The 27,961-nt window shown below is 56.8% G+C and overlaps 1 protein-coding gene across 1 annotated transcript in view; it reads right to left on the bottom strand.

Moving 5' to 3' along the window:
- DSCAM (DS cell adhesion molecule) overlaps positions 1-27,438 on the bottom strand; it is a 433,598-nt gene extending 406,160 nt beyond the window's left edge. The window contains exon 1 of the mRNA XM_037524927.1: positions 26,896-27,438. Within this exon, the coding sequence (XP_037380824.1) occupies positions 26,896-26,938 (43 nt within the window). The 5' untranslated portion in view covers positions 26,939-27,438. The remainder of the gene's footprint in view (positions 1-26,895) is intronic.
- Between the last annotated feature and the right edge of the window lie 523 nt (positions 27,439-27,961).

The following is a 27,961-nucleotide window of genomic DNA, read 5'->3' as shown; positions in this document are numbered from 1 at the left end:
TCGGGGCTCTGCCCAGGTGACCTTCTCCCACAAGCTTCGCAGACTGCACTTGACCACGGTGCCCTCTACCGGCCTCCCCCGCCAGCGCGCGTCCCTGCAATGTGGCCCCGAGCACCGTCTCCTTCGCTCTGAACGCTGTGGCCACTGACAGCCTCCTAACATGCGCTCCGCCAGGGGGGCCTCCCGAGGCACCCGCATTCCCAGTGTCTGGCATCCGGTGGGTACTCAACAGACGTGCCCCATCTCCAGGGCGACCACGGCGCTGGGGGTGTTTAAAGTCTCCTCCGCCCTCTGAGTCCTCAGCGCAGACGCACAGACGGACCGCTGGGGACGCCCTCGGCTGGGAAGTGACATCGGTTATTCCAAATCCCGGGGCACTCAACCCACCTTTCACAGGGACAGTCCCGAGGGCCAAAAAGATGGATGAAAGTTACCGCAGGAACAGATGTGCACGGCCAGGCTCCCTCTTGTGCCCCGTCACGGGAGTCAGCCCCGCCGCCGGGCCGAGACAGACACAGAAAAGCACCGTAAGTATTTCGTCAGCAGCTCATCAGCACTGGCTGTCGCTCACCGGCCGTGTGGGGGCCGCATCCCGTCACGACAAGGACTCTGCGTCCCGCAGGCCCATGGTCTCAACGCGGCCCTCACACCCGCCCCCTCCAGAGCAGCCTCCAGAGGCTCTGCACGGCCTCTGAGGGGCCGGATCCTGGTCCGGGGTGTGTGATGACCCGTGCCCGCTATCGGCATGTTGAACTTCTTGCTACTCCTGCCCTCAGCATGCTCCACGGGGCCATGTCCTGCCCCCTCCTCATCTGCCGGGCCTGCCCACTGCTTTCCCGGGACTTGCCCTATCAGCTAAGGGCCGGCCACTTGGCAACCTGCCGTCCAGAAGAGGCCTCTCGCCAGAACCTGGTGACGCCGGGCGTGCAGCGTCTGAATGGAGAGAAGGAAGTGCCTGCTGTCGCTAAGCCCCCCTCTCTGCAGTGCTTGCTACAGGACCCAAGCTCGGACGCCCCGTCAGCTGTCAGGGTGCGAGAGCTGATGGGGTGCTGATGACGGGGCGCTCAGGGCGGCGGGGCGGGCTCCCTGCCCAGTGCGCGTCAGCCTGAAGCCGCGATGTGGGGTTGTGAGAAGCAGCAGCAGCTTCACTGCTAAGTGATGGGAAAGAGGCAGAAGAGAAACTCAAACCTACCCCCGACCTAAGGAGGGAACAGTTTTAGAGGATTTGGAGCATAGAGTCGAGGGCAAAGGAATTCCATTTTGTCGCCTAAGGAGTGGGCCAAGGCAGAGGAACGTGGATGGGCCGAGGCTCGCTGGCTGTGACAGGGCAGCATAAAGAGGAGGAAGAGGCTTTCTTCAGACAGCAAGAGCTCTGAATTTCTGCTGGTGGGACCCTCACCTGTGGATGCCCCCTCCTTGCATTTGTGCCTCCCAACTCCAGGGGGCCCGGGTGCTCAGCTCAGCGTGAGCCCAGACAACTCCAGGCTCTGCTGTGTCTGCAAAAGCAAGTCTCAGGGAACAGTTTAGATAAACTCTGTGTGTGGAGGGGGGTGGTTCCTTGGGGGGGTCTGATACACTTTAACACTTGGCGTTGGTTGCACTTCCAGCCTCTCCTACATGGACAGAACACCTATGGGCAAAGCCAGTGCCATTGAGAGGCAGACACTGCAGGTGGGAAGCCCAGAGCACACTGACAGGTAAGGTCTGGGCAGCCAGGTGGGCACTACAGCATCTGCTGAGCAGGAAGCACACCCCGCAGCCCACCCCTGCACCCGCTGTCCTGCCCGGGTCTAGACTGAGCCCACATGTTGCCGTGTGCAGCTCCTGTGGCAGATGCAACAACCAGCTTCAAAGCACACCAGAACTGGGGCCTCCCTGTGTCACAAGGGGTAAGTCTCAGGGCTATGAAGCTATCCGCAGCCACTGCAGCACGAATTCAATCCCCACCCAGGAAGGTGACCCATACGGCGCTGCAGACCTCTCCTGTCTCCCTGCTGCTCCCCTCAGCAGTGGATTTCAGGGATCTGCCTGTTCTGTTCCCCACTGTCTATGGTGAGCCCTCTCACTCCCTGCACCTCTTGCCTACACCCCAGTTCTTCTACACAAAAATTAATTTAAAAAAAATAATAAAAATAAATGAACTCTAGTGGAGATGGGAGGCATTTTTTAGAATTATCAAAATAATTCTTTTGAAAAGGGCTTCACCCAGCCTCCCCCCGAGCCCCTGCAGGTGACGCCAGCAGTCACAGGGGTGTGAGAACAGACTCCAGCAAGTCAGTCTTTGGGGAAAAAACATGTCAGCAGTGGATGTGGGGTGGCCCCTGACTTGGGGCCAGATGACAGTGGCCTCCCGGAAGGGGCGGTCAGCCACCCACGGCTCACAGCACCAGAGGCTGCTGGCTCCCCTGGGCCTGCCCGGTCACGGCCCACATGGCTGATCGGGTGCACAGGGGTGATGACTGGAGCGGCTTTTCATTTCCGTCTAGATGCTGCTGTGCATTCCTGGTGGAGACCCTGAGTGAGCACAGCCCCCATCGTGGTGAACCCAGCAATGGACCATCAGAAGCTCCCAAGGGGCTGGAGCTCTGCCCCCCAGGACTGCACACAGAGGGATGGGGCAGCAGGAAGGGGAACATGAACTTGGTAACAAGGAGGTCACTGGTGCCCTTGGAGAAGCTGATGCAGTGACGGAGCTGAAGGACTGGGTGTTAAGTGACTCCAAGGCAGGGACATGGAGTCAGTGAGCACAGACCTGTCTTTGGAGAGACTGGACTGTGAGGTGTAAGGAGAGAGATCAGGGGAGAGCAAAAGCAAACTAAGCAGCAGGGGCTTCAGTGGAGTGGAAAGCAGCCAAACAGATACCAGGGGGTGTCCCGGAGAGGCTGAGGGACACGGAGAAAGGAAACCATTTCTTCCCACAAGAGGCCGGGGGTGTGGGATTTCAGATTGTCACTCATCAGGCTACACAGACATTCCCGGCCACTTTTACAGACAGGAGGGGACGTTACCCAATCTCTTGATAAAGATGAGTGTGAAGAAGTGGAGCCAAACACACGGAGACCATGCAGCCACACTGACAGCACCAGCAGCGAACGCAAGCCCCAGGCCCCAACCTAACGGCACGGTTGGCCAGGAAGGCGGAAGCCGAAGAGACCAACACATGTTAACCTGAATGACACAGCACATGGAGCCAGGCCTGCCTCACTGGGTCTCTGGGTCTCTTGCAGTGTTCCAGGGGCCACAGAGCGCGGAGATTGCTGCAGCCGAGTGAGCACATCACACCCAGCAAGAAGTGGAGCGCAGAGGCGCTCCAGTGGTGACTGCACCATGCCAACCTGCCTGCGCCGTGGCCCGCACAAGGCTCTAGGGCTCCAGCAGTGCGACACCCCCACCCGTGGCGACCCCGGGAACCCCAGACAGCCCTCCCTTGCTGTGTGTACTGCAGGTGCAGCTCTCGGAAGACTTCCAGAAAATGTTGCCAATGTTTAACCTCAAGGAAAAATGCTTAAAACTTCACTAGCTTTGTCACCGAAATCTTGAAGGCGTCAGTGTTGGACCCCACCTCTTAGCTGGGCAGGGAGATGCCCGAGGGAGCAGGGCTGAGGTCTCTCCTGGAAAGACGCTCTACGAGCAGGAAACACCACTCCTCCCCGGGTACGGCTAATAACTCCTTGGCAGCGCACAGGAAGGTGTGTGCTGAGGAGGCCGGACCTGTCAGTCTCGGGGTTGTCACTAAAGGCACAGCACTAGAGAGCAGGCCACTCGCAAGGACAGGTTTTAGTGAATCTTGAGGCGAGGGGGAAAGAACACAGCGGAGTCGGTGGAGATGCTGCCCTGCAGATGTGACTGGCTCAGCCATGCACAGACTTAGAAGTAACAGCACAAGGACCATCCACGGGAGGTAACAGACCGCCCAGGGAGCGGGAGGCAGACCAGACAACCGAAACATCCAGGCGCTCTGCAGACTGCCCTTCGGCCATTTAATGGCAAACATTTAATGGCAAAGGCCTGTAGAGGCCTCTTGCACTCATATTCTTCTTAGTTGAGAAACAGCAATCCACGAGGCCATTGCCATGCTTAAAAAGGTGATGGAAATTTACACGTTCAAATTAAGCACAAGCCACGACAAGCACAGGAAGGGCCACGCGCGAGTCCCGCGGCCGGCTGGACTTGCCTCTAAGGGTAAGACCGGCCGCCACGGCGCTGTGCTGGGTGGGCCGGTAGGGCTGAGCGCGTGGAGCTGAGTGAAGGAAAAAGACCTGCAGCCCCACTTGTGCACCTTCACGGGCCGGCCCTGCCTAGTTCCAGCGCGGGGGGAGTCAGTCCCACAGCAACCGACTGAAACGGACACCGTGAGGGCCACGGGCGGCACTTCCCGCAAGCGAGCTCGGCCCGACCACCACAGAGAAGGCTCCCACCCCTAAGCAGGACGCGCTGGCTTGGACCAGCAGGCGCCACACCTTGAGTCCACAGCACGGGCTGATGCAGGTCACGCCACCAAGGTGGCTGCTGCCCCGGCACACTGGACCCTATCCCGTGAGAATGAGCCCAGGTGGGCCCCTCCCAGTCCCAGGAGAAAGCTGGCATCAACCTCTGCCGGACACATTAAAGGACAAAATTTTCCAAGGGTAACTGGCTCTCTTCCGTGAGCACCAGCACCGTCCAGGGCAGCCGCGGGAGCGGGGTGGCCAGCCAGCAGTGACCACAGCAGGGTGGCGGGCGGGCGGGCGGGCTGGCGCCTCTCTCAAGGTGTTTTCCCAGGCTCTGTGACCATCTAGTTTGACGTTAATAATCTTGTGAGGTTTCCATGGTGATCGGCAGTGAGTGAGCTGCAGGTTTGGGGTAAACAGCACAGATCCTGCATCAGAGGAGCTGGGTTCAGATTCACGCCGAATATTCCCCCAGTGACCGTGGGCAGCCTGCTCGCCTCCTGCGGCTCAGCTCGGGCGTCTGCACAGGACACCGCCGTAAAACCAAGGGTGGTCATCCAGGTCTCAGCACAGTGACGGGCATCCAAGAAGCGGTCAGTAGAGGGTGACCGTCACTGCGCTCTCAGGCACCGCCTATGGGACCGCAGGGCTGGCGACTGGGCTGAGAGCCACAGCCAGGTAGGCGGATCGCAAAGTCCCAGACGGGACCCGGAGCCAACCCTGCAGGCCCCGACTCCCAGCCCACCACCTCCTCCAGATACCAGGGGCAAAGCAGCACCAAGGGAGGGACTCTTGAGTTAAATGGGTTTTCTTAAGTAAAGGGAGCCCAAATCCTTAGAACTTGCATGTTTTGAAGCTGGAGCATAGAAGGTGGAAAGAACATGGCGGCACTTGGTCCTCAGCTCTGCCCCTAACGTCTGAGACACCAGATTCCCAGATGTCAGAGGCATTCCCTGCCTCTTCAATTAAAAAAAGGTAGGGGAGGAGCCTCCCTGGTGGCCTAGGGGTTACTCTCAGCCCTGTCACCACTAAGGCCTGAGTTCGATCCCCAGCCAGGGAGCTACCCACAGGGCGCAGCAGACCTCTCCTGTCTCCCCGCTGCTCCCCTCCGCAGTGTGTTTCAGTAGATCCACCTGTTCTGCTCCCCACTCTGTCTCTGGAGAATCCTCTCACCCCCCACAGCTCTGACCTGCACCCCACTTCTTCTACACATGAAAAAAAAAATTAGACAAAAAAGGTGGGGTGGCTGATCAGCCGCACCAAGAGGGCCATGACAGGCGAGAGCTCCGTCCATGCCTGCAACAGACCCTCAGATCCTCCCAGCAGCCAAAGTCCTGGCGCGGTGACCACATTTTACTATTTTTAAAGCCACACAACAGGATGATCCTCAGAACAAATCCATTTTCTTGGGAGTGTATACCATGAGTCGAGCATGTGACTCCTGTTTATCTTCCAGATAAATACTTCTGAGGGCTAGGCCACATTCATTTCCCCCACATATCATCCAGGAGAAGAAAATTAAAGCCAAAAATCCCCACGTATTTCCCTGCTGCGCTGCTGACCTCCCCGAGACCCCCGGGGCTGAAGGCTGGGGCTGAAGGGCTCAGGAGGGAAACCGCAGCCAACTCGGCCTCGGTTAGAGCGAACCTCCAACCGCAGGACAATGGGTTATTCTTATTTGAAGTTATGCCACAAATTAGGTTTTTTCCCTGGTGCCAACAATCAGGAGTCCATACTTCCTGTTAGCAATTTCAGGTTTAATGAGGACGCTCGAAGCCCCGCGTGTCGTAATAGCGCCACGCCCGGGCCCCTTGCGCTCCCAACACCTTCTCCTTTTATACACCCTGCCCGTGTTCACTGCTTGACTCCGCAGCCCTGCCACGAGGGGTTGGGGAGCAGCCGAGAGCGAGTCCCATCTCGTCTCTTCTCTGAACACCCCGCTTCCGACACCTTTGATAAAGGTTGTTTTCCCTTGACTGACAACTACCGCTAAGCTAATTATTAAAGCGTCTTATTAAACGTGCATGTTTGAGGGGCTGGCGAGGGAGGCGGCAGGGAGACCCCCCCAGAAGATGACATCACGGGGTGGGGGGCAGAAGAGCTCAGCTTGTCCAGTTAAAGTCATTTCATCGTCCATAACAAGGGTTTAAAAAGCAGAAAAGCAAGGCCATGCATTATGCAGCGCCTGGTGCATAATAATTAGGCCTGCTCCCGCCAGCCCCTCTCCCCAGACCCAGAATCGCTCCGAGTAAGCATTTTGTTCTAAAGGCTTTGACAAAAATGCCATTTAGGGACTTCCAAGTTTACAGCGAGGCAATTTGTCATCATTTACATGAGCGGGACGGGGCCAACGGGAGCAGGATGCTGGCTGCTCATCACTCGCAGACCCGGGAGAGGCCTGGGGATGGGACACCCGAGTCTGTCCCCGCAGGACCTGCCCAGGCCACGGGTCACGTACTTTTAAAAAAAAGCTCACATAAGGCTCACGCCCACACGCCACCCAGACAGCATGGTTTGTTCTTGAGACAAAGTTACTGCGGATTTGGAAACCAATTTCCAACTTTCTATGTGATTCGATGGTCCCCCAAGACGGGGGCCAGGGACGGATGACGCTAAAATCACTCTTTATTCTCGAACGCCCTCTTTGAAAGATATGAGAAAATCTAAGATGATACTAAGTTTATGAACAACTGAACCAAAATAAAACTGATGTTCTTTAGAATGAGATGGTGTTACTTTATTTTTTTAATTATTTTTTTTATTTTTTTACATCATTGTTCATTTTTAAATACTATTTGCTTCCCCCACCCCCCAGGTGTTGTCCCCAGAGGGTTTCCTTCACCAAAGCACCCGTGCACCATCACCTCAGTCCCCTGTGAGATGGTGTTATTTTAAATGACTAGAGCTTCTCTTTTATAAGAAACAGCTCTTTCTCCATGTTAAAAAGGAAAAGTTAAATCAGAAGTACAAATGTGACATTTTCTCCTGAAGGAGGAAAAGAAACAGCATTTGAGACGCCCTTTTCCTCCTACCCACTCTGTGTGCGCTGAGGACCTGTGAGTGTGGGTTCCCTACCACGGCCCAGCGACACTCGTGCAAGAAAAGCTGGAATATAAAGCAGCAAGATGCCCAGAGCTGCTCCCTTTATGCCAAGTTAGAAAGGGTTAATGTAAATGGCTTAATGAGCGAGCGATTAATGGAGTCCAAAAGGCAGACTCAAGTATCCAGAAAAATTCTCTTTCAGTTAATTTAACATTTTACCATAATTGCACACAGATCGCCCAGAGCCCCGGTGCGTGCTGGGCTGCACCCAGGGACGGGCACTCCCCGGCCTGGGCTCATCTCTCCAGACAACAGGCGCAGCTTTGTCATTAGAGCATCTCCCTGGACTTGAACAAAAGGCACTCAGTGCCGGGAGGAAAATGCAAGAACCGAAAAGCACCACGTAATTACTGCTCCCTGGTTCCAACTGCAGCTGGATTTAGCATCCGTGAAATTTCAGTGCACAGAGCTAAGACTATGTCAGTCTCATCCCCACAGACGTCTGGTATCAGACCCATCACAGCCAACCACAGAGATGTGCTGGCCCAGCTGCAAACAGACCAGGCCACGTGGCACGCGCCGAGTTACCTGCGCAACTTATACCTCACGTGCCAATTTCCTCACTGCTGGTCCCACTCGCCTCTGGCAAGAAGGAAACTCTCAGCCAGGAGGCAGGTCAGCTGGGGGACTCCCAGCTCTGCCCCAGTGGTCTGTGTCTTATGAGAGATGGCATCTTACCCCGAGGCCTCTCCCTTCCTGGCCATCGCGCAAACAGAACACCTACTGTGGTTCTTCCATCTCGGTCCACGGCCTCGGACTCCGGGGTCCTAACCCCCAAAGGATGGGGGTCGCTGCCAGGAATGTGATAAGGTGGGAAGATAACATGAGCTGGTCCAGAGGGCACTTGGGGGAAAGATCAAAGCCACAGATGCGTGTTGAGGGAAGAAAAGTATCTTATGGTTGAGAAAATATAAAAAGGACAAGTCAGAGGGAGGGCCTGTGGTGTGCCCGCAGCTGGGTCTACGCCTCCGACTCTGACTCACTCAGCCTTGGGGGCGCATGTTCCAAGGCAGTGACCCCCAAGTCACTGCCCAGACGGCTGGTCTGATGCTTTCCACTAAGCAAATTGTTCTGAACCCACTACCCACAGACAGTCTGGCCAGGCGAGCGTCTTGAGCACAACGTGGCCACGAGGCTTCGTCCCATTTCTCGACTCATCGTCAATGTTCTGATTTTGACAACTTGTCGTTCTGACCTTTTGTGTCCTGCAGGTTGGAACTTTTTTTTAAGATTTATTTATTTATACAAGAACCGGGGTACAGGCCAGATGCACGGGAGGGTGAGAGGATTCACCAGAGACAGAGCAAGGAACAGAACAGGCAGACTGACAAAGTACACTGCTGAGAGGAGCAGCGTGCGAGACAGGAGAGGTCTGCTGCGCCATGTGGGACCCTCGCCGCCCGGCCGGGATTGAACAGACTCTGCAGAGGCTGTGGACAGCCTCACAGCTCTGAGCTCAACAGCCTGTGCCACCAGGGGAGGCCCAAGTTGGGGCTATTTAAATGTTTCCTTTTATCTGCTCAGCCCTGGTCTTCATCTGCTCACCCCGTTGACTGACTCCAACATCTCGGAGAGAAGCTTCTCTAGGCCTCTCCACATTTCCATTGTTCCAGAGAATTCTTCCCGAAACACACCCTTCAACAAGTCCCCACGGGAGAGATGGAAATACTCGGATCACTGCTTGAAGAAGGACACTATGAGGGACGGAGGCAAGTCTACCTTCCGGGACGGCGGCGTATTAGAGATGGAAGCTGCCGCACAGCGCTGGGGAGCAGGCGCACGGGTAGGAGAGCTGGATGCACCTTTTGAGCTCAGAGAACGAAAGTATAAGTCCTGTATGTTTACTCCTAGGTGAAGGTGAAGGCCTGGGGTAAGCAACTGCTTTGATTAATCATGAAAGGCCTTTTGTTCCCTGACAGTCCTCACATAGGGTGATGAGAACCCGCTTCCGGCAAAATCGCCTCTGCAGTTCCCGTTTCTAGCCGCAGTGCTGTAGGGGCAGGAAGTGGGCACTGAGCAGGTTTTCTGATCCAGCAGACGGGGTAAAGGAGGAGTCCTGGAGCCCTCGGTGGCTAATCAGGCTTTTATTGGGATTACCAGATACACGGCAGGCAGGGGTGCTGGGGTCCGGGAGGCTGGCAGGCCTCCCAGCCTTCAGCAAGTCTTCACTCTGGGCTCTCCGGCCTTCTCTCACGTTCTCTCTGCTTCTCCGCTCTCCAGCTTCTGCTGGCGTCCCTGTGACGCCCACTCCAGGTGTACCCACTCCAGGTGCTGCCATCAGGCGTGCATTCAGGACCACAGGGTTCCCTCATCTATCCTCATGGTGGGAGGGCAGAAAAGCCTGATACTTTTACCCTACCCTACAAGTGCAAACCTCTGTCTGGACCACATTAAAGTCACGAGGTACATGTTAGGCAGCCACGGAAACCGGGAACTAGCTGGTGCTGGAATCGTGGGAGTCCAAGGGTGTTACCTTCAGGGTGTGCATTTGCCGCTGACGGGGAACACGCTGGGCTTTTTTTGTTCCATTCTTCTCAGTTATCTTTGCCGGCCTTAAGCTAACCCCTTCACATGTTGTAAACACCTAATGCCAATGCTGGGGTCTGAAATAGCTCCACACGCCACTACCTACACACCTCAGCTGTTGGCCACAAGCAAGCAACCTATGAAAGTGCTTCTGGCCGTTTCTAAATGCCCCACCCTAAGAGGATTCGGGCCTGGCCGCCCAGCTGAGGCTTGGGAAGCCTGTTGCTGCAGCGTGTATTTTGATCAGCAGCCTCCTGCTCGTGGGTCAGACTCCAGATGTGCAGTTCTCAGCCCAACGTGCAAGCCAGCAAGCGCCTGCACACACTGGAGCACACGCTGGTGCACCATGTACACAAGGGCAGGCACTTTGCCGCCAAGCCCCTCCCTCCACCTTGCCTCCCAGCCCTGGTTCCTGGCCCAGGGTGCTGCGGCAGCCTGCTCCCCACGGACCCCCTCGACCTCAGCTGGTAGAGATTGCTTCTCCTCTGGTTTAGATGCAGTGTCTCTATTGAACCATCCGCAACTCTGCTCATCTAACGAAATTAGAGCACCTAGTTTATCTCATTTGAGCGGTTTATAATACCTCGGTTTTAGGAAGACCTGCTTCCTTTGTACTTGATTTCCCAATGAAATGACAACTCTTTAAGGACAGAAGCCATGTTGGTACTTTTCTTGTCTTATTCCACAGTCCCAAAGGACATAAAATAAGCACAGTGACTATCCAGTTAACTAAGACGCGCTCTCTCCCCAGGAGCGCCACTGGTGATCTTCCGCTGCCTCTGCGGTCAATCGCTAGTGCTGTCTAGACAAATGACCGGCTGCTTTAGATATGCTGGCTGCTCTGGGTGTATCGTGTGTAAACACAAGTGTGAACACAGACCAGACATGATGAGGGCGGGCACAGACACAGCGCATGCACAGAGATACACCCTCCTCCTCTCAACTTCCAGTTTTCAAAATTCAAGAACAAATCTAGTAAATTTTTATAAGCATAATCCTTAATCTAAGGTGCACAGACTGAGGGAGGGAGCGCCTGAACAAGATGAAGATGAGGAGGGGAAAGAGATGAATCATCTAAAAAGCTACAAGTCCTGTAAGTTGCACTCAGCTGCAAATTACTTAGAGATTGAAGTTATACTGAGCTCAATCCTACTAAATCCAAATTCAACGTATTCAACTTGCTTAACAATAGTCACATCTTAGAAACTCATGCCATGAAATACATTTTTAACTACATTTTTCAAAACCAACCGTAGCATTCTAGAGCACATAGTATAGAAATAAGAGGGACCGGGTATGTGGGACATGACATTTTCACTGGTGGGTCTGACGGTCAGTTTAGTTGCATCATGTGACAAATTGCAGCCTGGACGCCTGCGCTAACCCTTCCTGTCCTGCGGCTCTAGAGCCTCAGCAGGGCAGCCAGTGTCTAGGTGAGTCATCTACAAAATAAGATTGTGACTGGCACTCACTGCTGAGGTTAAATTGTGTGTGCTTTTCTAGAGAAAGCGGGAGGGTGGGGGAGGGAGAGAGAGGAAATCAAACTTGCTATTGCTGATTTAAGTTGATGCGCTACTCTTGGGGGTGGGGGCCTGGATCTGTCCGTGCGGTGGTTCCGTTTTCAGCCTCTTGGGCTCACGGTGGTAACTAAACCACAGAACGGCCTTGAACGCCGTATATTCTGCCATACAGCATGCAGGCAGGCAGATTTTGCAGTGTGTCCAAATAAAGGACCCAATTATTAAGCATGTAAAGCGACACACCTGCCTTCCAATTGCCAATAAACTCAGGTGAGGTGCCCCGGTACACCTTCCAACTTGGCACTGGAATTCACATGGCACTGGAATTGCAATGCTGCCATGTCTGCTCCCCGCCTATTCTCGGCTGTGTCTTCCACTACGACTTTGCACGAAAATTGGAGGGAGCTCCCGGCCTCTCTGTCACATCTAGGAACCCCCTGCTTTCTGCTAATCACTTTGCCACCCAGTAGTGCAAGACACGGAACAGGCTTTCTATGATCCGGGCAGACAGGAAAAGGAGGCTCCCTCAGAGGCTTTTTCAGGCTTTTATTGATCTTTCTGCACCATTTGTAGAGAGGCAATAAGTTGCAGGGAAGGCAGGCTTCCCTGCAATAAGTTGCAGGAAGGAATGGCTCTCCGCCATTCTCTCGTGGTCTCTTCTCTGGCCTCCACCGCACCCCGCCACACAGTTCTCTGCCGCCATGCTCTGTTTGCTGCACCTCTGTGCCTCCGCCCTTATATGCTCCGCCCCCAGGCCCAGGTGTGCCCACTTAACGCACACCCACACCACACTCCGGGTGTCCACCGGCAGGCCCGGTGTAAGACCACAGGTGTCGATCATTGATGCTAATGTTGGGACGGCAGAAAAAACCTGATCACTTGCTTTTACCCTACACACCCACACACCCACACCCCCCCCACACACACACACCCGCCCCCCAAGAGCTAAGTGTTGAGAACTCCCCCTCAAAGCCCTCTCGAAACAGGCTCACATTGTGCACGACAGAACTTCCCCTTAGAGTCCAATGTGGGGGTCATCATTGTGTTCTGTCCCTTTGTAGCCGTGAGTGTGCCCTGCCCCCCTGAGACTTTGCCACGACCTACAGCAAAGGGGGTGGGATTCTGTGCTCCTCACTCAGCATGGCGAGGGACCCCGGTAAAGTCCTGCCCTCAGGTCTGGAGATGCCGTAATGGGCCCCGCGGACTCCTGCTCTTCAGCCCGGCGCCTGTGATCGTGCTTATAGACGGCGGCCAGAAAACCGACAGCGTATCCCTGCGTCCCCCACACGGCTCTGTAACTCCTGGTAGTGACTCAACAAAGATGTCAGCAAAGATTTTCAGCAGATATTTTTAATATTCAACAAAGACTTGTGTAACGATGGGGTTTTTTATTGTTATGCCTCCAAGAATGGGTCAAAGTTGACAACCGCCCGGCATAACCCTCAGCAGCCCTGAGAGGTGCTAGGACTCCGCGGCAATAACAAGGAGAATAAAAAGCAGAACAGGCCAGAATGAAAGCGAGAGCCCGGATGGCATGGGCCCTGCCTCACCCTCCCGTCCACGGCCTGCGCCGACTTCCTGCTGGGTGAGAACGTCCGGCCTCCGTGGCTGGGTGGCTCGAGGCGAGCGAGGCAGACGTGCTAGACCGGCGCCTCCGCCAGGCGCGCCCGACGCCGCAGGAGCACGGCAGGCGAGGAGCACCGCGGGCCGGAGGCCGCTGGACCCCGGGTCGGGTGGGCACGGCGGGATGTCCTAGGAGGTGACATTTGGCCGAGAAGCAGAGATGAAAAGGCCTGAGGCGGCACTCAGGGAAGACGAGCAGCGAATCAAGGTCCCCGCGACAGGAAGACAGGCCAGGCTCAGCAGAGGCCCTGGGCTGCGGCGCAGGCGGCATGGGGTCCCCGAGCCAGGCCCGATCCCGGCCCTCCTGGTCACAGCGAGGAAGGCTGGGCTCGGTGTGGGGCCGACGGGGTCCCCTGCAGGCCCTCAGCAGAGGAGGGGCAGGCGGGACCTGCCGCTGGTGGCGTGCAGCGCCGAGGGCAGCCGGAGCTCAGGGGACCAGCCGGCTGCCAAGAGCAGCCCGGGCCGGAGCGGGAGAGCCGAGCAGACGCAGGGCGGGGGGAGCCAGGAGGACCTGGGGGGGCTCGCATAGGATCCAAGAACAGTCACCAAGTGGCTCTGGACTTCACCCCGAGCCCGAGCAGCAGCCGCGCCCCTGTGGGTGAAAAAGAGGTGGCGGCCGGGGAGAACGTCCAGGCCCAAGTGGAGATTCCAGAACCATTTCTGAGGGGGGCGGCTGCAGCGGCAACAGGGCTGGCTGGGCGCTGTGGGGAGCAGGGTGGGGGGACGGAGGGCTGAGGACAAAGCCTGGGGTGTCGCGGCGCGAGCAGGGTGGAGCAGACTCGGTAAAGGCTCGCAGAAACCAGAAGGTAGAAGAGTGTGGCCTCCGGGAACCAGGGGCTGTTTGCAGAAGGAAAGAGTGAGCCGTGGGGTCAGAAGCCGCCAGAGCGGACGGGGGAGGGAGCAGCTGGGGGGGGGGGCCGGGCGAGGCTGCCGGCGGCCCTGCCCGGGAGGACACGTGGGCGACCGAGGGGACAGAGGGCTCGCGGGCCTAGACGGCCGCCTCCGCACACCAGCCGCCTGAGGCCAGCACGAGAGGCCCAGCTGCCGGACGTCCTGGCGAGAGCCCGAGAGCAGCGTCAGCACACATGACACGCGTGACAGCGTCAGCACACATGACACGCGTGACAGTGTCAGCACACATGACACGCGTGCACACACGCGTCACAACAGCTGTCCCTCGAGCTTAGCGAGTAGGAGCGTTTCCCAAATTCTTCCAACATAGGTCCCGGGAAAACTCAGTCAAGTAATTCAGCTACAGTGATGGGTTCAGACTCGTCATAATAAAAGGATTTGGGTCTTTTTCCATAAGCGCCCACCTTAGCCCAACCAAACTCACATCCGATGTCAGTCTCCACTTAACACATTCAAAAAATATTTTTCGTCTGATATTTGGGGATCAAGAACATTGGCGGTTGGCTCAGGAAAAAATGGAATTCAGTGGACTTAGAGACAGACACACAAGGCAAACTTGGGGCTTGGGGGGCCCCGTTACGTAGTAAATGGAATATATGTCACCCTCCTCCGTCTCACCCTGTGGCACGCTCGCTCACAGCAGAATCCCACGCCAGGGAAGGGCGCCGTCCCCGAAAGGGATGAAAGGGAATTAACCTGCTGTCTCTTCCCAACCCGTCTTGACTCAGACGTGGACAGGCTTGAGGGGAACGGTGAAAGAACTCACCGCGTTCGCGCACTGATTCTCAGAAGTTGGAACCACACTTCTCCAAACAACTCCTGATCGCTCAACTTTTAAAGCAAATCTAACGTGATCATTTTCGATGTTGAGAGAAAGTCAAATGAATAAATGTGGCTTTGTCTGCAAGACTGGGGGCCCCGGGGGGAGACAGCCATGACGTCACACACACCCCACATCCCACCTGACCATGAGCTGACCGTCCACCTCCCCAAACCCTGATGCAGGGTCTGTTAGCCCAGGTGAGAAAAGCATTTTCATTCGCCCATTGGAGAATGAACAGGCCCTACAGCCCGGGGGGGTGGAAACGGTCACAGGCTTAGGTTTGCACGACGATCTCGCAGCCATGGGGCCCACAGCACACGCTCGAGCCCACCTTTCGACCATAGTGACAGGAATCACATCTACCAGCTCCAAGCACTACAGAAAACACCATAAACACCTAAAGTCAGACCTTCCATTGAGCAGCAAATAGCATCCGCTACTAATACCGACGTTATCACCATTATTATTGTAACAATCACCAGTAGCAAAGTCATTTACCACCTTATTACTAATAACGGAGCCGGTGCATACAGCCTGGCCAGACGAGGGTCCCCACTTCACGAGGGCTCGCCAGAGTCCTGTCTCGCTGAATGGTGTTCCATCGGCATGGACAGCACAGACCCAGGGGACCCCAACAGGCTACCCCGAAGCCCCCTCAGAGGGGGAGTAAGCTGAGCTGCCAGGTGTGTGGTGCACTCGATGACACGGCACCAGGACGAAACCCACACAGGACACATCTCTTGGAAGGTGTCCTATTGTTAAGCATGACCGTCAACGTGCCCTGCCTTTAACTCTCATTCTTTTTCACAGGAAGAAAGAAAAGCAGGAGATTTTTATTCCCCCCACTGAGTCCCGAGTGTGGGGAGGGCAGATGAGCAGAAATTACCCCACAGCCCCACGGTGCTGAGGTTCTGAGAGAGGCAGCTGGGGCCACTGATACATATGTTGTCCCACATTGTCGCCCAAGTCCCAGCCTGACCAAAACACACACATTCTGCTAGAAAAAAAAGAGACACTAGACATATTCTAAACACTTGGTTTTCTGGTCACCAGACTACCCCATTTAGTGCCAACGAAGGAAAAGTGACAGGGCGTGAAGCAAAACCCCCTCATTGCTGAGCTGGTGGCACCATGCTTTGGGGTAGACACCCATTCAGAGCCACCTGCCGTTGGGCATCGCTCCCCTGTGTGCTCCAGGGTTCTCATATCAGCAAGCACCTCCTAAACGTCTTAACGCCACAAACCTCAAACTCCCCTAAAGTCCCTGAGATACCAAAGCACCTCGCCGGGTGGAAACGGTGATAAGCCCAACATCTTAACGCGCAGAGAGACACACCCCACGAGCGACAGCTGAAGTGGGCACCCGCCCTGCCTCCCTGCACACTCGAGTGTGCCCCTGAGCCCAAGGCTTGGGGTGTCCTTCTACCTGCCCATGTGGCAACAGCCATCTGGGACCTGGAGGCAGCGGGGGCCCCCAGGCAGGGCACCACTCCTTCCTAAGAGCACAAGCAGCTCCCCGCCGCTCCCACCGTGGAAGACGGGAGGAAGGAGATGGCGGACAGCAGGAGGTTCTCCTGCTCAGAGGGTGAAACCCCTCAACTACAATCTTGTGCTGTACCCCCTCAAAAGGCCGCACCCACGGGGACATCCACCCCACCCCTGGTTGCTAAGTGTGGAATAAAGACTTGCTGTGGGTTAAGGTGCCTGTTCTGATGACACACCTGAGGCACGACACACGCACACGGGCCGTTCAACCCGGAGGCAGGAACATTTCTGCCCCTTCCCTGGGGCGCCATGATGAAAGGCTGACCCGCTGCTGAGCTTTACAAAGAGCAGTCTGCACAACACGCGGGCAGGGCTGACCGCCCCTGGGAGCTATCTTAGGAGGATGCCTTCCCTGTGAAGGTAGGACCCCAGGAGGGCCCCCACACAGTGGGCCGCCCTTGTAGGGGAGCACAGAAGCAGCGTCCAGCCCGATGCACGGCTCTGAGTCAGCAGAAGGGCCGGTTCTCAGCCCCCGGTGTCTTGTCCGCCGTCTTCCAAAGCTGAAGCTCCAAACCGCCGCTGTGCAACGCAATTTCTATAGTGACTCACAATAAAATCGCCGAAGGATTATAACATCAAACTTGTTTAAGATGTCTAGGAGGAAAGTTATTTTTAATATCATCTAAAATAGCATCTCAGGGCACAAAGAGATATTTTTAATGTTCTGAATTTAGGCCTCTCACCAGCACGCATTCGGATCTATTTTAGCTCAGAATCAAGGACGCGGTGCTTTGAGAGTGTCCTGCCTCTGACCGCCGTGCTCGATTTTGTCATACAGGTGACGAGGCCAGAAGCGCAGGGATGTCCCCAGAGGCCATTTGCTCTCTTCAGGACAGCGCAGCGTAAGGACGCACGCGCCGCCGGTCAGCGCAGTCAGCGTGGGGCACCTGCCTGGAAGACGGGTCGAGGACAAGAAAAGCCCAAGCAGCCAAGCATCCTGGGGCCCTCTCACCTCGGGGAGTCTTGGGAGGAGCTTGTGCCTTGGTGTCTGCCCAGGGTGTGAGACGCCCAGGCTGGCACCGGAGCCAAGCCTCCCCGGCCCCAGCCCCGCTGTCCGCCCCGGCTGGCCGCGCGAGCCTGCCCGACACGGGGACCGGGGCTGCCGGCTCTTGGGTTCTCACTTGGGGCATCGCGGGGGCGCTCAGGTCTCACGGGGTGTCTCTGCGGGACTCCACTGCAGAGAGGGCGCCTGGGCAACAGCACAGTGGGACCCAGCCCTGGGCAAAGCGCACGCAGCGGGAAGCTGGGACTCAAGTACCATCCCACTAGGGGGACGAGGCCCGTGCTCCTCGACACTCACTGCGACAGTCGCAGACGCCCCCAAGCCACCGCAGCCCAAGCCAGAAGGCCCAGGCGGGTCACAGCTCCCTCTGCTCGCAGCTCCCCTGCCAGCAGCGCCCCTCCCAAATCTCCCCCAAACCCGCCCAAGTCCTCACGGAGCTTCCCAAGCTGCAGCCTCTTCCCAAAGTGGCACCTACATCAGCTCTCCAATGAGGGGGAGTCTCTCCAGGAAATTTCCATGACTTGCCTCACCCCTTGCCTCCCCATCCCCCTCGGAGCATTGAGGACTGGGGGCCCCATCCTTACCTGGAACGGGCCAGACAGAACGTGGCTCGGGGCCTCGTGAGGCCCTGGCCGAGAGGCAGGACCTGCTCCCCCCCCCCATGCCTGTCATCCTGACGCGGCCGTTGTGGGGGCCGGTCCCTCCCCCACCGTCTTGAGCCCCCACATCCCCGCTCCCATCACCTCCAAGCATCTGTCACCACGACGTCTACAAGCGTCATCCTGCCGTCCGCAGTGTCGGGGCGCTGGGGTGGCAGCGAGAAGGGGTCTCTCGTGACTACGAATGACACGGGGCGTGCGGCTGGTGGCGTGGAGCCACAAGACACTCGTGGACCAGCCAAAGACGGAGTCAAAACCTTCCCCTCCTGGTTCCGTTCTCCCCACTCACCACCCGACGCGGCGCGGTGCGACGAGGATGTGGGAGCTGCTGGTGCCGGCGGCGCAGAGCCGCTCATCACGCCTCCTGTCGGGGCGCCGGACGGTGGCTGCTGACTCGGGGTCCCGCCACCCTGAGCAGGAGGTATGGAAGAAGAATTCTGTTCCTTAGGGAACAGCTCATATTTTTCACACATTTCCTTTCCAACAGACCACGCAAATGACGGTCCTTCGCAGGCAGTGGCCGTGAGGAGGCCCAGTGGGGGCGACAGATCACCACGGGCCCCACGGCCCTAGCAGAGCCAGCTGGCGGGGCTGGTGGTGGCCGCAGCTCCCCGGGCGTCTCGAAGTAATATTACCAAGCATTGTTATTTCTACTCTGGCAGCTACAACTCAGTTATTAAAAATGCTCTACAACTGATATTAAGAAATAAACACTGTAATTAAGCAGACTGGGAGCTGGGAGTCTGGGTGTCCGATGGGAGCCCAAGATCAAATCATGCCTCAGTGGGGTTACTGTGGAGAGAAGAAACGAATCTCGGGGTTCTCTAATGAGAAAGTCTGTTTACTCGAAAGTTTCCACAACAGAGCTCAGGTCCTTCATGTAGGGAAAAAAGCAATAAACGTGAAAACGAAACAGGACTCAGGAGAAAAATCAATGTGACACTCAATAACAGGAGAAGGACTCAGGAGTCAGTGTGTCCACGGCCATGGCCATTCCAAACGACCGGGCTCCTCTGTGGGTGCATCCACCTCTGTCCACACCTCTCTGCCCCCAGCCACTGACTTGTGCAGGCCCTAAGCCCAGGTGGCATGACCTCGGGACAGTTCCATAAGAGGCAGGCCACAGGGGAGCTGGAGGCCACCTATCCTCACTGGAAGGGCCACGCCCCTGCTGTCCTGCAGAAGCCTCTAGTAAGGTGAGGGCTTGGCATCTTGAAAGACTGTAAACCAATTTTCACTCTATTTATGCACAGTGGACAAGAATTGTTTAAGTTCTGTGTAAAACCGGGCTGAATGCTGTGCCCTGGCACTTTGTTTTAACACCAACAGAGGACAGTTCCAATGAATCAAAATCCTTCAGGGAATCATGCAAAGCTCCTTCTGCCACCCCTCAAGCATGCCCACCCCACAGCTGGGGACACTGGTCACAAGAGGCCCACCCTACAGCAGGCTCTCTGTAAAGTAACAGCCAACGCGTTGCACAGCCTCAAGTTGGGGACAGATCAAACCTGGCTGCATCTGGATCTCTAAATATTCTTCTCTTAATAGAAAACGAGCCTACTTGGAACCTAACTGCTCCCAGAAGCAGAAGCCATCCCAGGAAGGACACCCCAAGAGCAAGCCTGTCACCTTCATGTCGACCAAGCAGCCTGCAGCCACATCGCCTGCCCATCTGGACTGAGCAATTCAAAGACTAAGGTGGAAGTTTCCAGAATTTAAGTACTAGGTCACATGGAGGAACCTGTGATGTCACCTAGGGAGGAATGTGTGACGTCACCTAAAGGTGCCCCTGTCTGTCATCACCCTACCGGACACACGCAGCCGATTCTGACCTCCTGCTTGTCTGCAGAACAGCTTCACGAAGGGCAACGCTTGCAGCCGCTGGATAAAGCCTCACAGAGCTCTGCCACCCACAGACCTCCCTCTGCTGCCAGGCCCCGCTCAGATCCACCCAAGCCCAGAGCCTCAATACTAGACAGACAGGCTCCCCACACCCCTCCCAAAGCCGATGTGGACTTACACCCTGAGAGCATTTCTGGAATATTCTGCAGTCCAAAGTGATCCCTCCATACTTCAGCTAGGGCTGGCAGTCTTGTCTCCTCCTGCAAAGATTCTGCCCAGGCCGGGACGCCGGGGTGGGGGTGGGGGTGGAGGGCCGGCATTTGGTAGGGAGGTGATCTCTCATGTTTTCAATTCTCTTTCTCTCTCTCAGCTGCTGCATTTAAATCAGCTTTCTATAAATAGGACTGCTTGCTCACTCTTAAATCTTACTCACTGTCTTCTGCGTAAAAATAACTTACATGGGGATGCAGGCAGGACGCGCTAGTCCCTGTCGTCTGTCTGCCTGTGCGGTGGCCTCGCTCCTGCTCCCGGCCCATCATGGACCTTGCCAGCCCCGGGCACGCCCTCTCGCTGAAACCGTCACTCGTGGTTATGTGAGCCAGGGCTAAGCAACCCCAACTTCACCCAACAGAAGGCTTTTTTCCAAAATCCTAAGTGTTGATCAGCAGGGGACAAACACAGATCTCCGGAGACCAAAGCCCGCAGCCCGCTGGCGGGAAGCTGCCTGAGCGAGGCCTGCGTTCGCATTTGCACAGAAATCAACACGTTGATACCCAGTAACGCGCGGCCCTTGCACCTCACTTGCTGAAGGAAGCCACCGCCACACTTGGTTCTGCTGCAAAATGAGAAACAGACAATGGGACCCTCATAAATCCGTGGGACGCTTAAGAAAACAGTAGCGTGAATTTTTCCCAGGCGCCGGAACTGCAGACACGGAGTTTGTTTTGAAGTCCTGGGCGGCCCTGGGATGAAGAAGCGAGTTCCCGGGGACCCTCACGTGTCCTTTTGATGTTTCTGACTGGTTTTCAGAAAGCGACGGGGCAGTAAACACCGGGGTTGGTGGGGGGGGGGCGGTTCTGAACGGGCCACCTGGCAGCCAGCACTGAGGACAAGGCCCCGAGGCTGAGGGGCTCGGTCTGTGACATTTCCCCGCCCGCCTCCGGAGACACCCGGCGCCGGCCTCCACCTGGCGCAGCTGTGAGAGGGCCCCTGGCTCCTTCCAGATGGGAGCCCATTTTGGAAAAGACAAGAAAACGTCCTGGAAGCATTTCCAGAACACCAGTGCCCAGCAGCCACCGCGGGGCGTCCGGGAGGAGGGGGCAGGAGCCCCAGGTCCCCGGTGCTCACTGCACTAGAGCGGGAGGCCGGGCCAGAGAAGCCACGTTCTCCCTTCCCCAGCAGGGAAGGGCAGCTGGGAAGCCAGAGGCTGGGGCGGGACAGAGAGCAGGAGGTGGGGAGCAGGAGCAGGCCGTCCACCCTTCTGCCCGCTTCCCTCCCCAGGGAGCACCCCCACCCGCTCGGGCACCTGCTCAGCGTGGCGGGAGGACCGCATGGACTCTGAGGGAGGCAGTCACCTGCCAGGTACTGGACAAGCAGTCACAGGTAGCCCTGGGCAGTCTCGAGGGGCCAGGCGAGGTTCCAGGAAAAGAGGAAAAGGGCTCATCCACTGTGGGGAGCAGGCCTCTGCATCCAGCCAGCCCGTGGGATGCCTTGGTCAGAAGCCACCGCCCCTTCGGGTGTCTGCACCTGCCACTGCCACCTTGGAGGAGCAGGTGCCACCTGGGGGGGAAACCCGGTGTGTCCTCTCCTCTGGGAATTCAGCGCAGCACAGCAGACACAGGCCGCGCTCCCGGAACCTTCCATCCCCACTGTCTCATCTTCACCCATACATTTGGTGAGGGGAATGTTCTCACATTTGCAAAACTTTAACGAAAAGAACATAAACAAGGCGGGGGTGGTGGGGAGCGGAAGGAGAGACGGATGAGCATAGCTGTGTTTGGCTTTCTGGAATGTGAAGCATTAACGCCCCACCAGGGCAAACAGGTGCTGTCCATTTGCCTGGGGGAGCAGGAGAAGGGGAGGGTGTCCCACCCAGGAGCCCTGCACCCAGGGCGCCCTCAGGGTGACAGACTGAGGAGCCAAGGTGCCCGCCCCTGCCCCTGAGCAGCAGGAGAAGCGATGCGCCTCTGGAATGACACTGGAAGGTCAGCCAATCAGGCTGGGGCTGCTCCCGGTGCTGCCACCACCCCCAGGGCACCAACGTCCCTGCCACTTCAGAAGGGGGTTGCAGCAGCATGTCCACGGGGTCCCCCAGCCCCCAAGACACTTCCCTTTTCTTCCCATGCACCTTCCAGATTTCAAAGCACTGCTGGGAACATGGCCCTCCTGTGCCAAACGGGAAACAAAGCCGCCGGCGCTGGTCGTGCTGCAGCCTCTCGGGCTGGGGCCTGGACAGCCTGCCCCAGCGGGCAGGCGGTGAACTTGAGACCAGAGTCGCTGTGGGGGCGCCATGCTCCTCCCAGGCAGGCGCGGCCCTGCTCTGCTGAGGCTTGCGGCACCAGTCTTGTGAGGTTTGCCGCCCACTAGTGTCCTACGGCAGGGACGCAATTGACATGCAGGTAGCACCACCTTGCTCTGCCGCTGGCCGCGGATGGAGCCGGTCACCAAGAGCCCGCGAGTCCTTCTGCACAGCACCCCCCGCCCCCCGCCAGGCAGCCTCTGCACGTGACACCCCACCCTCCCACCAGCCCTGGCCAGTGCACCCCACCCACCGTGCTCACAGAAAATGCTGCCGGGGGAGCGCCCCCCACCCTCATGTTAAAGGTGGCGTCCTGCCTGTGTGGTATTTATGAGCCCGATGTTAATTCCACCAGTAAAATACAGCCAATTTGGGGAAATTTGGGTGCTGCAGATACTGTCCATGGAGCGACTGAGAAATCCATCCTTTCATTTTTCAGACATAAATTTCCAGCATCCTGCAGCGTTCACGGGTCTGGCTTCATGCAATGACCTTTCCTCGCTCCCTCTGACTTGCTTCCTCTCTCCTCCCCTCCCCCTGCCACGTCTCCTCTCAGAGCACAGCGCTGGGAGTCTCTGGACGGAAGACTCATTACACCTCATCCCAGCACATCAGTGATCAAACACGTTGACAGCTACTCGGAGGTCCTGGAATTAGGGTTTACACTGGCCATTTTTTTTCCGACACAAAATGACTTCTTCTAAAATACGCTGTCTTAAAGCACCTCTGCCCAGCGATTCCGAATCCCAAGGCAGCCGGGAACAGCCACACCAAGGTGGCATCCAGAGAGAGCCAGGAGGTGGCAGAGGATAAGCTGGCAGTCATTAAAGGTCCGGATGTTTCCACACCCCTACCCCACCATCTTCCAGGGACATACGGCGTAAGAGACCGAGACATCTTAGATGTACCCTAAAATTCTGGGCTAGAATTTGAATCTGCTTAATAAAAATAAGGGAGAGAAAGGGAGGGAGGGGGCCCTGAAATTGTTCACCTGATAATATTTGTCACTTACATTTACATGAATGAAATAAAAATCGTAAAGCCCCTCAAGGTCCATTTGTACGCACAAGGTCTGCTTCTGACTTTAAATAAAATGCCAAGTTAGAGATGTGTGTAATTCCCTGTTGAGATGAATGCGTGATGCCTGGAAGGGGCTGCACCCCACTTTCTCTCTCCCATCCTCCATCACCTCCATGCTCTCCCCAAACATGGCAAAGCAGCAAAGATCAAGATGGTCCCATGGCCCAGGAACAGACAATATCAAGAGCATGCGTGCGGGCGCCCAGAAACGCAAGGACGTGGCCAGGCGGTGCACACAGCCCCTCTGCCTGCCGCGCTCTCGTTATTCTGCCCGTCGGGAGCTCGCCTTGGCTTTGAACGAAAATCTCATGCAGCCGGATGTGCTCCCTGGGGTTAGAGCCCGGAGCAATAATGTGGGACAAGCGTGTGGCTGTGTCTGCACATACATTGCACTGTCACCGATGCTCTCCTGTGAGTATTTCCAGAACATTGCAGAACAAGTTGAGTGCTTTCAAGCCCCCGGACTGCACCTGATCAGGTGAGGTCATTCATTCCAGGGTTTAACCCCTGAAGGGACGGCTCTCGCTGCTATTTTTCACCCAAAAGACAGTCTGCAGCCGGCCCAGCAGCCACGCTTTATTAAGACATAAATGTCCACCCCAGTGCACCAGCGGGAGAGATTCTGCTTTCGACCATCACAATGCAGCTCCGTGGCGGGCTCCTAATTTCCCTAGCACCCCAAAACAGCAAACTGCAGAAGGGCTGACAAATAGGCACATTTGCTTATCACGCCAGCCAGCGTGCGGCTGAAGGCCCAGCTGCGAGCAGGGCAGGTCCTAGAATCCACAGATTTTTTTTTTTTTAATCACACCCATTGAGGGTTTTTTCAAATTTAAGGTAGTCCAAAAATATGTCAGTTCTGGGGGGGCAGGGGGGGCGGGAGAGAGGGTGGCATCTCATTTTTTTCCGAGTTAGATGGAAACTCAGTTAGACAGAAACCATTTAATTTCACATTTTTGAAATACGGTCTATGAGTAGGCAGCGTTCCAAACCGGACTCTTATTTTATTTTGACATGACTACATATTCTAGGTCCTCTGCACAGCGGGTGATGAATGCCATGCCTCAAAACACTATTAAAGCCAGATTCCCCCCACCCGCAAATGCAGGCACCTAAAGCTCTACAGTCAGGCTGGGGTGATGGGGAATCTTTCTCATTTTTTTTGCTTGATCCTATAAAGAGAGGGCCGTTTTTACGTAAGAGAGGCCCCAGCCCCTGGCAGACAGGCTCCGACATGTAACAGCAGTGGAAAATGTCCCCCGCATGCTCAGCCCCCACCCTATGTGGGGAAACCTAGCCACGCCGTGGCAACGGCAGAGATTATCCATCGGCTTTCGGGGTCTTGGGAAAAGGATAATTCGCACGAGACCCCAGATCGCACATGAACATTCTGGGCACACGTTTTCCACACAGCGGATCCCTTGAGCGCCCCTATCCAGTTTCCCCACCAGATAGGACCCTTTTGTGATGCTCGTGGTAGGAAAGCTGATTTTATGACCAGTCCCGTTCAGATGGAGCATCCCTGTCTCAGCTCTCCCGGAAATTCCTCCATGCTATTTTTGTCATACCTAACTATGAAACTGTAAAAAAAAAAAAAAAAAAAAAAAAAAAAAGATGCTGATGGATTGACAATCGGAAGCCCGGGCTCTTTCGTCATCGTGAGACACAGATTTCCCAGGCGGGTGGGTGTGGGGCTGCACCCTGCCATCCCGGCCTCTGGGGCGCTGGAAGGAGGCCCTGACCGTGAGCTCAGCGCTGAGGCAGCGGAGCAGGCAGGTGAGTGTTCCACATCTCCTAGGGGTCCCCATCAGCAGAGCGGCATCAAGGGCACACCCGCCAGCGATGCGTCACCCCACATCAGCCAGAGCAGCGCTACCCCCAAGGTGAACCCCCGAGAGGCTGCAGTGGAGGCAGGGTGCCCCCCGGGACAGACTGGTGCCATGTCAGGACTTGTTGACGTTCTTTCCTGCTGGGAAATCTCAAAATGAAAGTTTTGAGCACTTTGCTTTAGGTGATATTAGAGTCGAGCATGATTTTTATGTTAATTTCGGGAGTTGCTCCTCCAGCTCTCCCTTTTCACAGTCATCATTTTTTTTTTTTTAATTTTACAAAGTTTATCCATTTCCTCTGGTCTGTGGGTGTGTTGATTCTTGAAGCACCATGCAAAATGCACCCTCTGCAGCTAACCCTCCGCTTCCCTGTGCATCTTCCAGGAAAATCTTGCAGCCTCCCCTTGGCTTCTGGTATTTTCTCACAAGGGCGAGATTTCCTTCTCTCTCTCTCTCTCTCTCTCTCTCTCTCTCTCTCTCTCTCTCTCTCTCTCCTCTCCCCTCCCCCCAACCCTCCTGCTTAGGGGATTCTGCTTAATGGTTTAATTTTAACTGTCAGCAAGTCATACATTTTATGCAGATTTTTGTTCCAAAAATCTGAAATGGGAATTGAAGCTGAGCTACTCCCAGGCAACGGCAGATGATGACAATTTCCTCCAGCCCAAATAAAAGGGAGCCATTCATACATGGAAGTTCGTATTTACGCGGTGACAGGCAACCTAAGGTGCAGCCACACTTACTAATTGGATCTGACTCCGTCAAGAGCAATAGCTGCTCGAGCCGCCGGGAAGAAGGCATCTCCCAGCGCAGCCGCCGCGGCCGGAGGAGAGGAAAGCTCTCTCTAATAATCACTGATTGCATTTCTACAACTACACAGGTGTTTTTAAAAAAAAAATATTGTCAACATGTCAGATGATGTAATGCTTATCAGCGCATATTTTTACATAAATGACAGCGAGCGAGGAGTGTGTGCTGCTGGGGGGGGGGTGCAGCAGGACAGCTCTCGCTCCAAGCCCTCCCTGCCGCCCAGGTGAATTCTAGCAAAATTAAAACACCTGTTTTTAAAGCCCTCCACGCCTCCACTCTGCAGGCAAAAGCTCTCCCCTGACCCCTCCACCTGCCGGCGCCCGGGCTGTCACGTCCCCGGCCAGGCGCCGCGCGCCCCAGTGGCCTCCCCAAGCCCAAGCCGGGCAGGCTCGCGGGGAGGCGGCCACCCAGGGCTGGACGGAGTTGGGCTCCAGCTGTCCCCCGCTAGGCAAGCGCCCTGAAACGATTACAGAGCAATTTCCCCCCTCCCTCGCCTGTCTCCAGCGCCGCCTCTCCTCCCCCAAGAAATTAAAATAAGATTTAAAAAATAAAAGCCCGGACGGACGTGCCCCCGCAGCCCGGCCCGGGGAGGCCCAGGGCGCGACTGCCCGCGCCGCCCGCCCCCCGCCCCGGGTCCAGGCAAGAAACGAAATCCATCACCGACCGAAGGGCTCACCGTTCGCGAAGCTCTGGAACAAGGAGAGAGCCAGTATCCACATGCCCCTGCTGCTCCCCGGCCTCCCGCGAGCGCCGCGCCGGCCTGGCCCCCCGCGCTGCGCCCGGCTCCTCGGCTCGCTCGCCACCTGCCCGGGGGCCGCCGCCCGCCCGCCGCCGCCGCTGCCCAGCCGCCGGGGCACCACGCGGCGCGCCCGGGCTCCGGGGCGAGGGCTGCGCGGGCCGCGCGCCGCGCTCCTGCGCACCTGCTCCCGGGCGCCGCGCCCCAGGCTGCGGCCAGAGCGGGCCGGCGGGGCGGCCGCCCAGGGGCGCCGGGGGCTCAGGGGGCCGCCGGCCGGTCGGCAGGTGCAGAGACTGGCCGCGGCGGGCGGGGGCTCATCCCGGGCCCGGGCGGCCGGCGCCCCGAACGCGCAGCCCGCGGCCTCCGTGCGCCCGCCCTCAGCCTCCGCAGCCAGGCAGCCGGCGCGCGGGCAGGCTCATCTTCCCTCTCCTGCGGCCCGAGTCCCGGGGAGCCCGCTCACCTTCCCTGCCTGGGAGGCGGGCGGGCGCGCGGGCGGGCGGCGCGGAGCGAGCGAGCGGAGGCGAGCGGGGACCCCTCCCCTGCCTCTGGCCGCGGGGGCGCTCTGCAGTCTGCGAGCAGCGGCGAGAAGTGGAGCCGAACTGGAGGCAGGACCGGGGAGAGCGCAGCCACCGCACAGTCACGCACAGTCATCAGGACGCATTTCTCGGAGGCTGAAATAATCCTCTCCACGGCCGAGTATTTTTAGTGATCTGCTGGCCCGGGGCGCGCCAGCCGTGGCCAGCGGTGGCCACTCCGCCAGGCTGGCGGCTGAGCAGAGGTGACCGTGAAATGTTAGCAGTTTGAGTAAAATGTGCAGCTGGATTCAGATTTCCTATTTACGCTCATCAAAGTCCAGTTCATTTGCCTGGAGGGAAAAGCCGCCTCCGAAGCCTCGCTGCTGCTGGGAAGATCTCTCTGGTTTCACGGGCTAATTTTTAATTATCTCAAATGCAGTGTAGAACACAAACCCAGGCAATTCTCGTTGTGCTCTCTGAATGGGGGGTGG

Source organism: Talpa occidentalis, unplaced genomic scaffold (genome assembly GCF_014898055.3).
Source record: "Talpa occidentalis isolate TD23 unplaced genomic scaffold, MPIMG_talOcc4v2.1 talOcc4.4, whole genome shotgun sequence".
NCBI lineage: Eukaryota > Metazoa > Chordata > Mammalia > Eulipotyphla > Talpidae > Talpa > Talpa occidentalis.
This window is presented reverse-complemented; position numbering and strand designations above follow the sequence as displayed.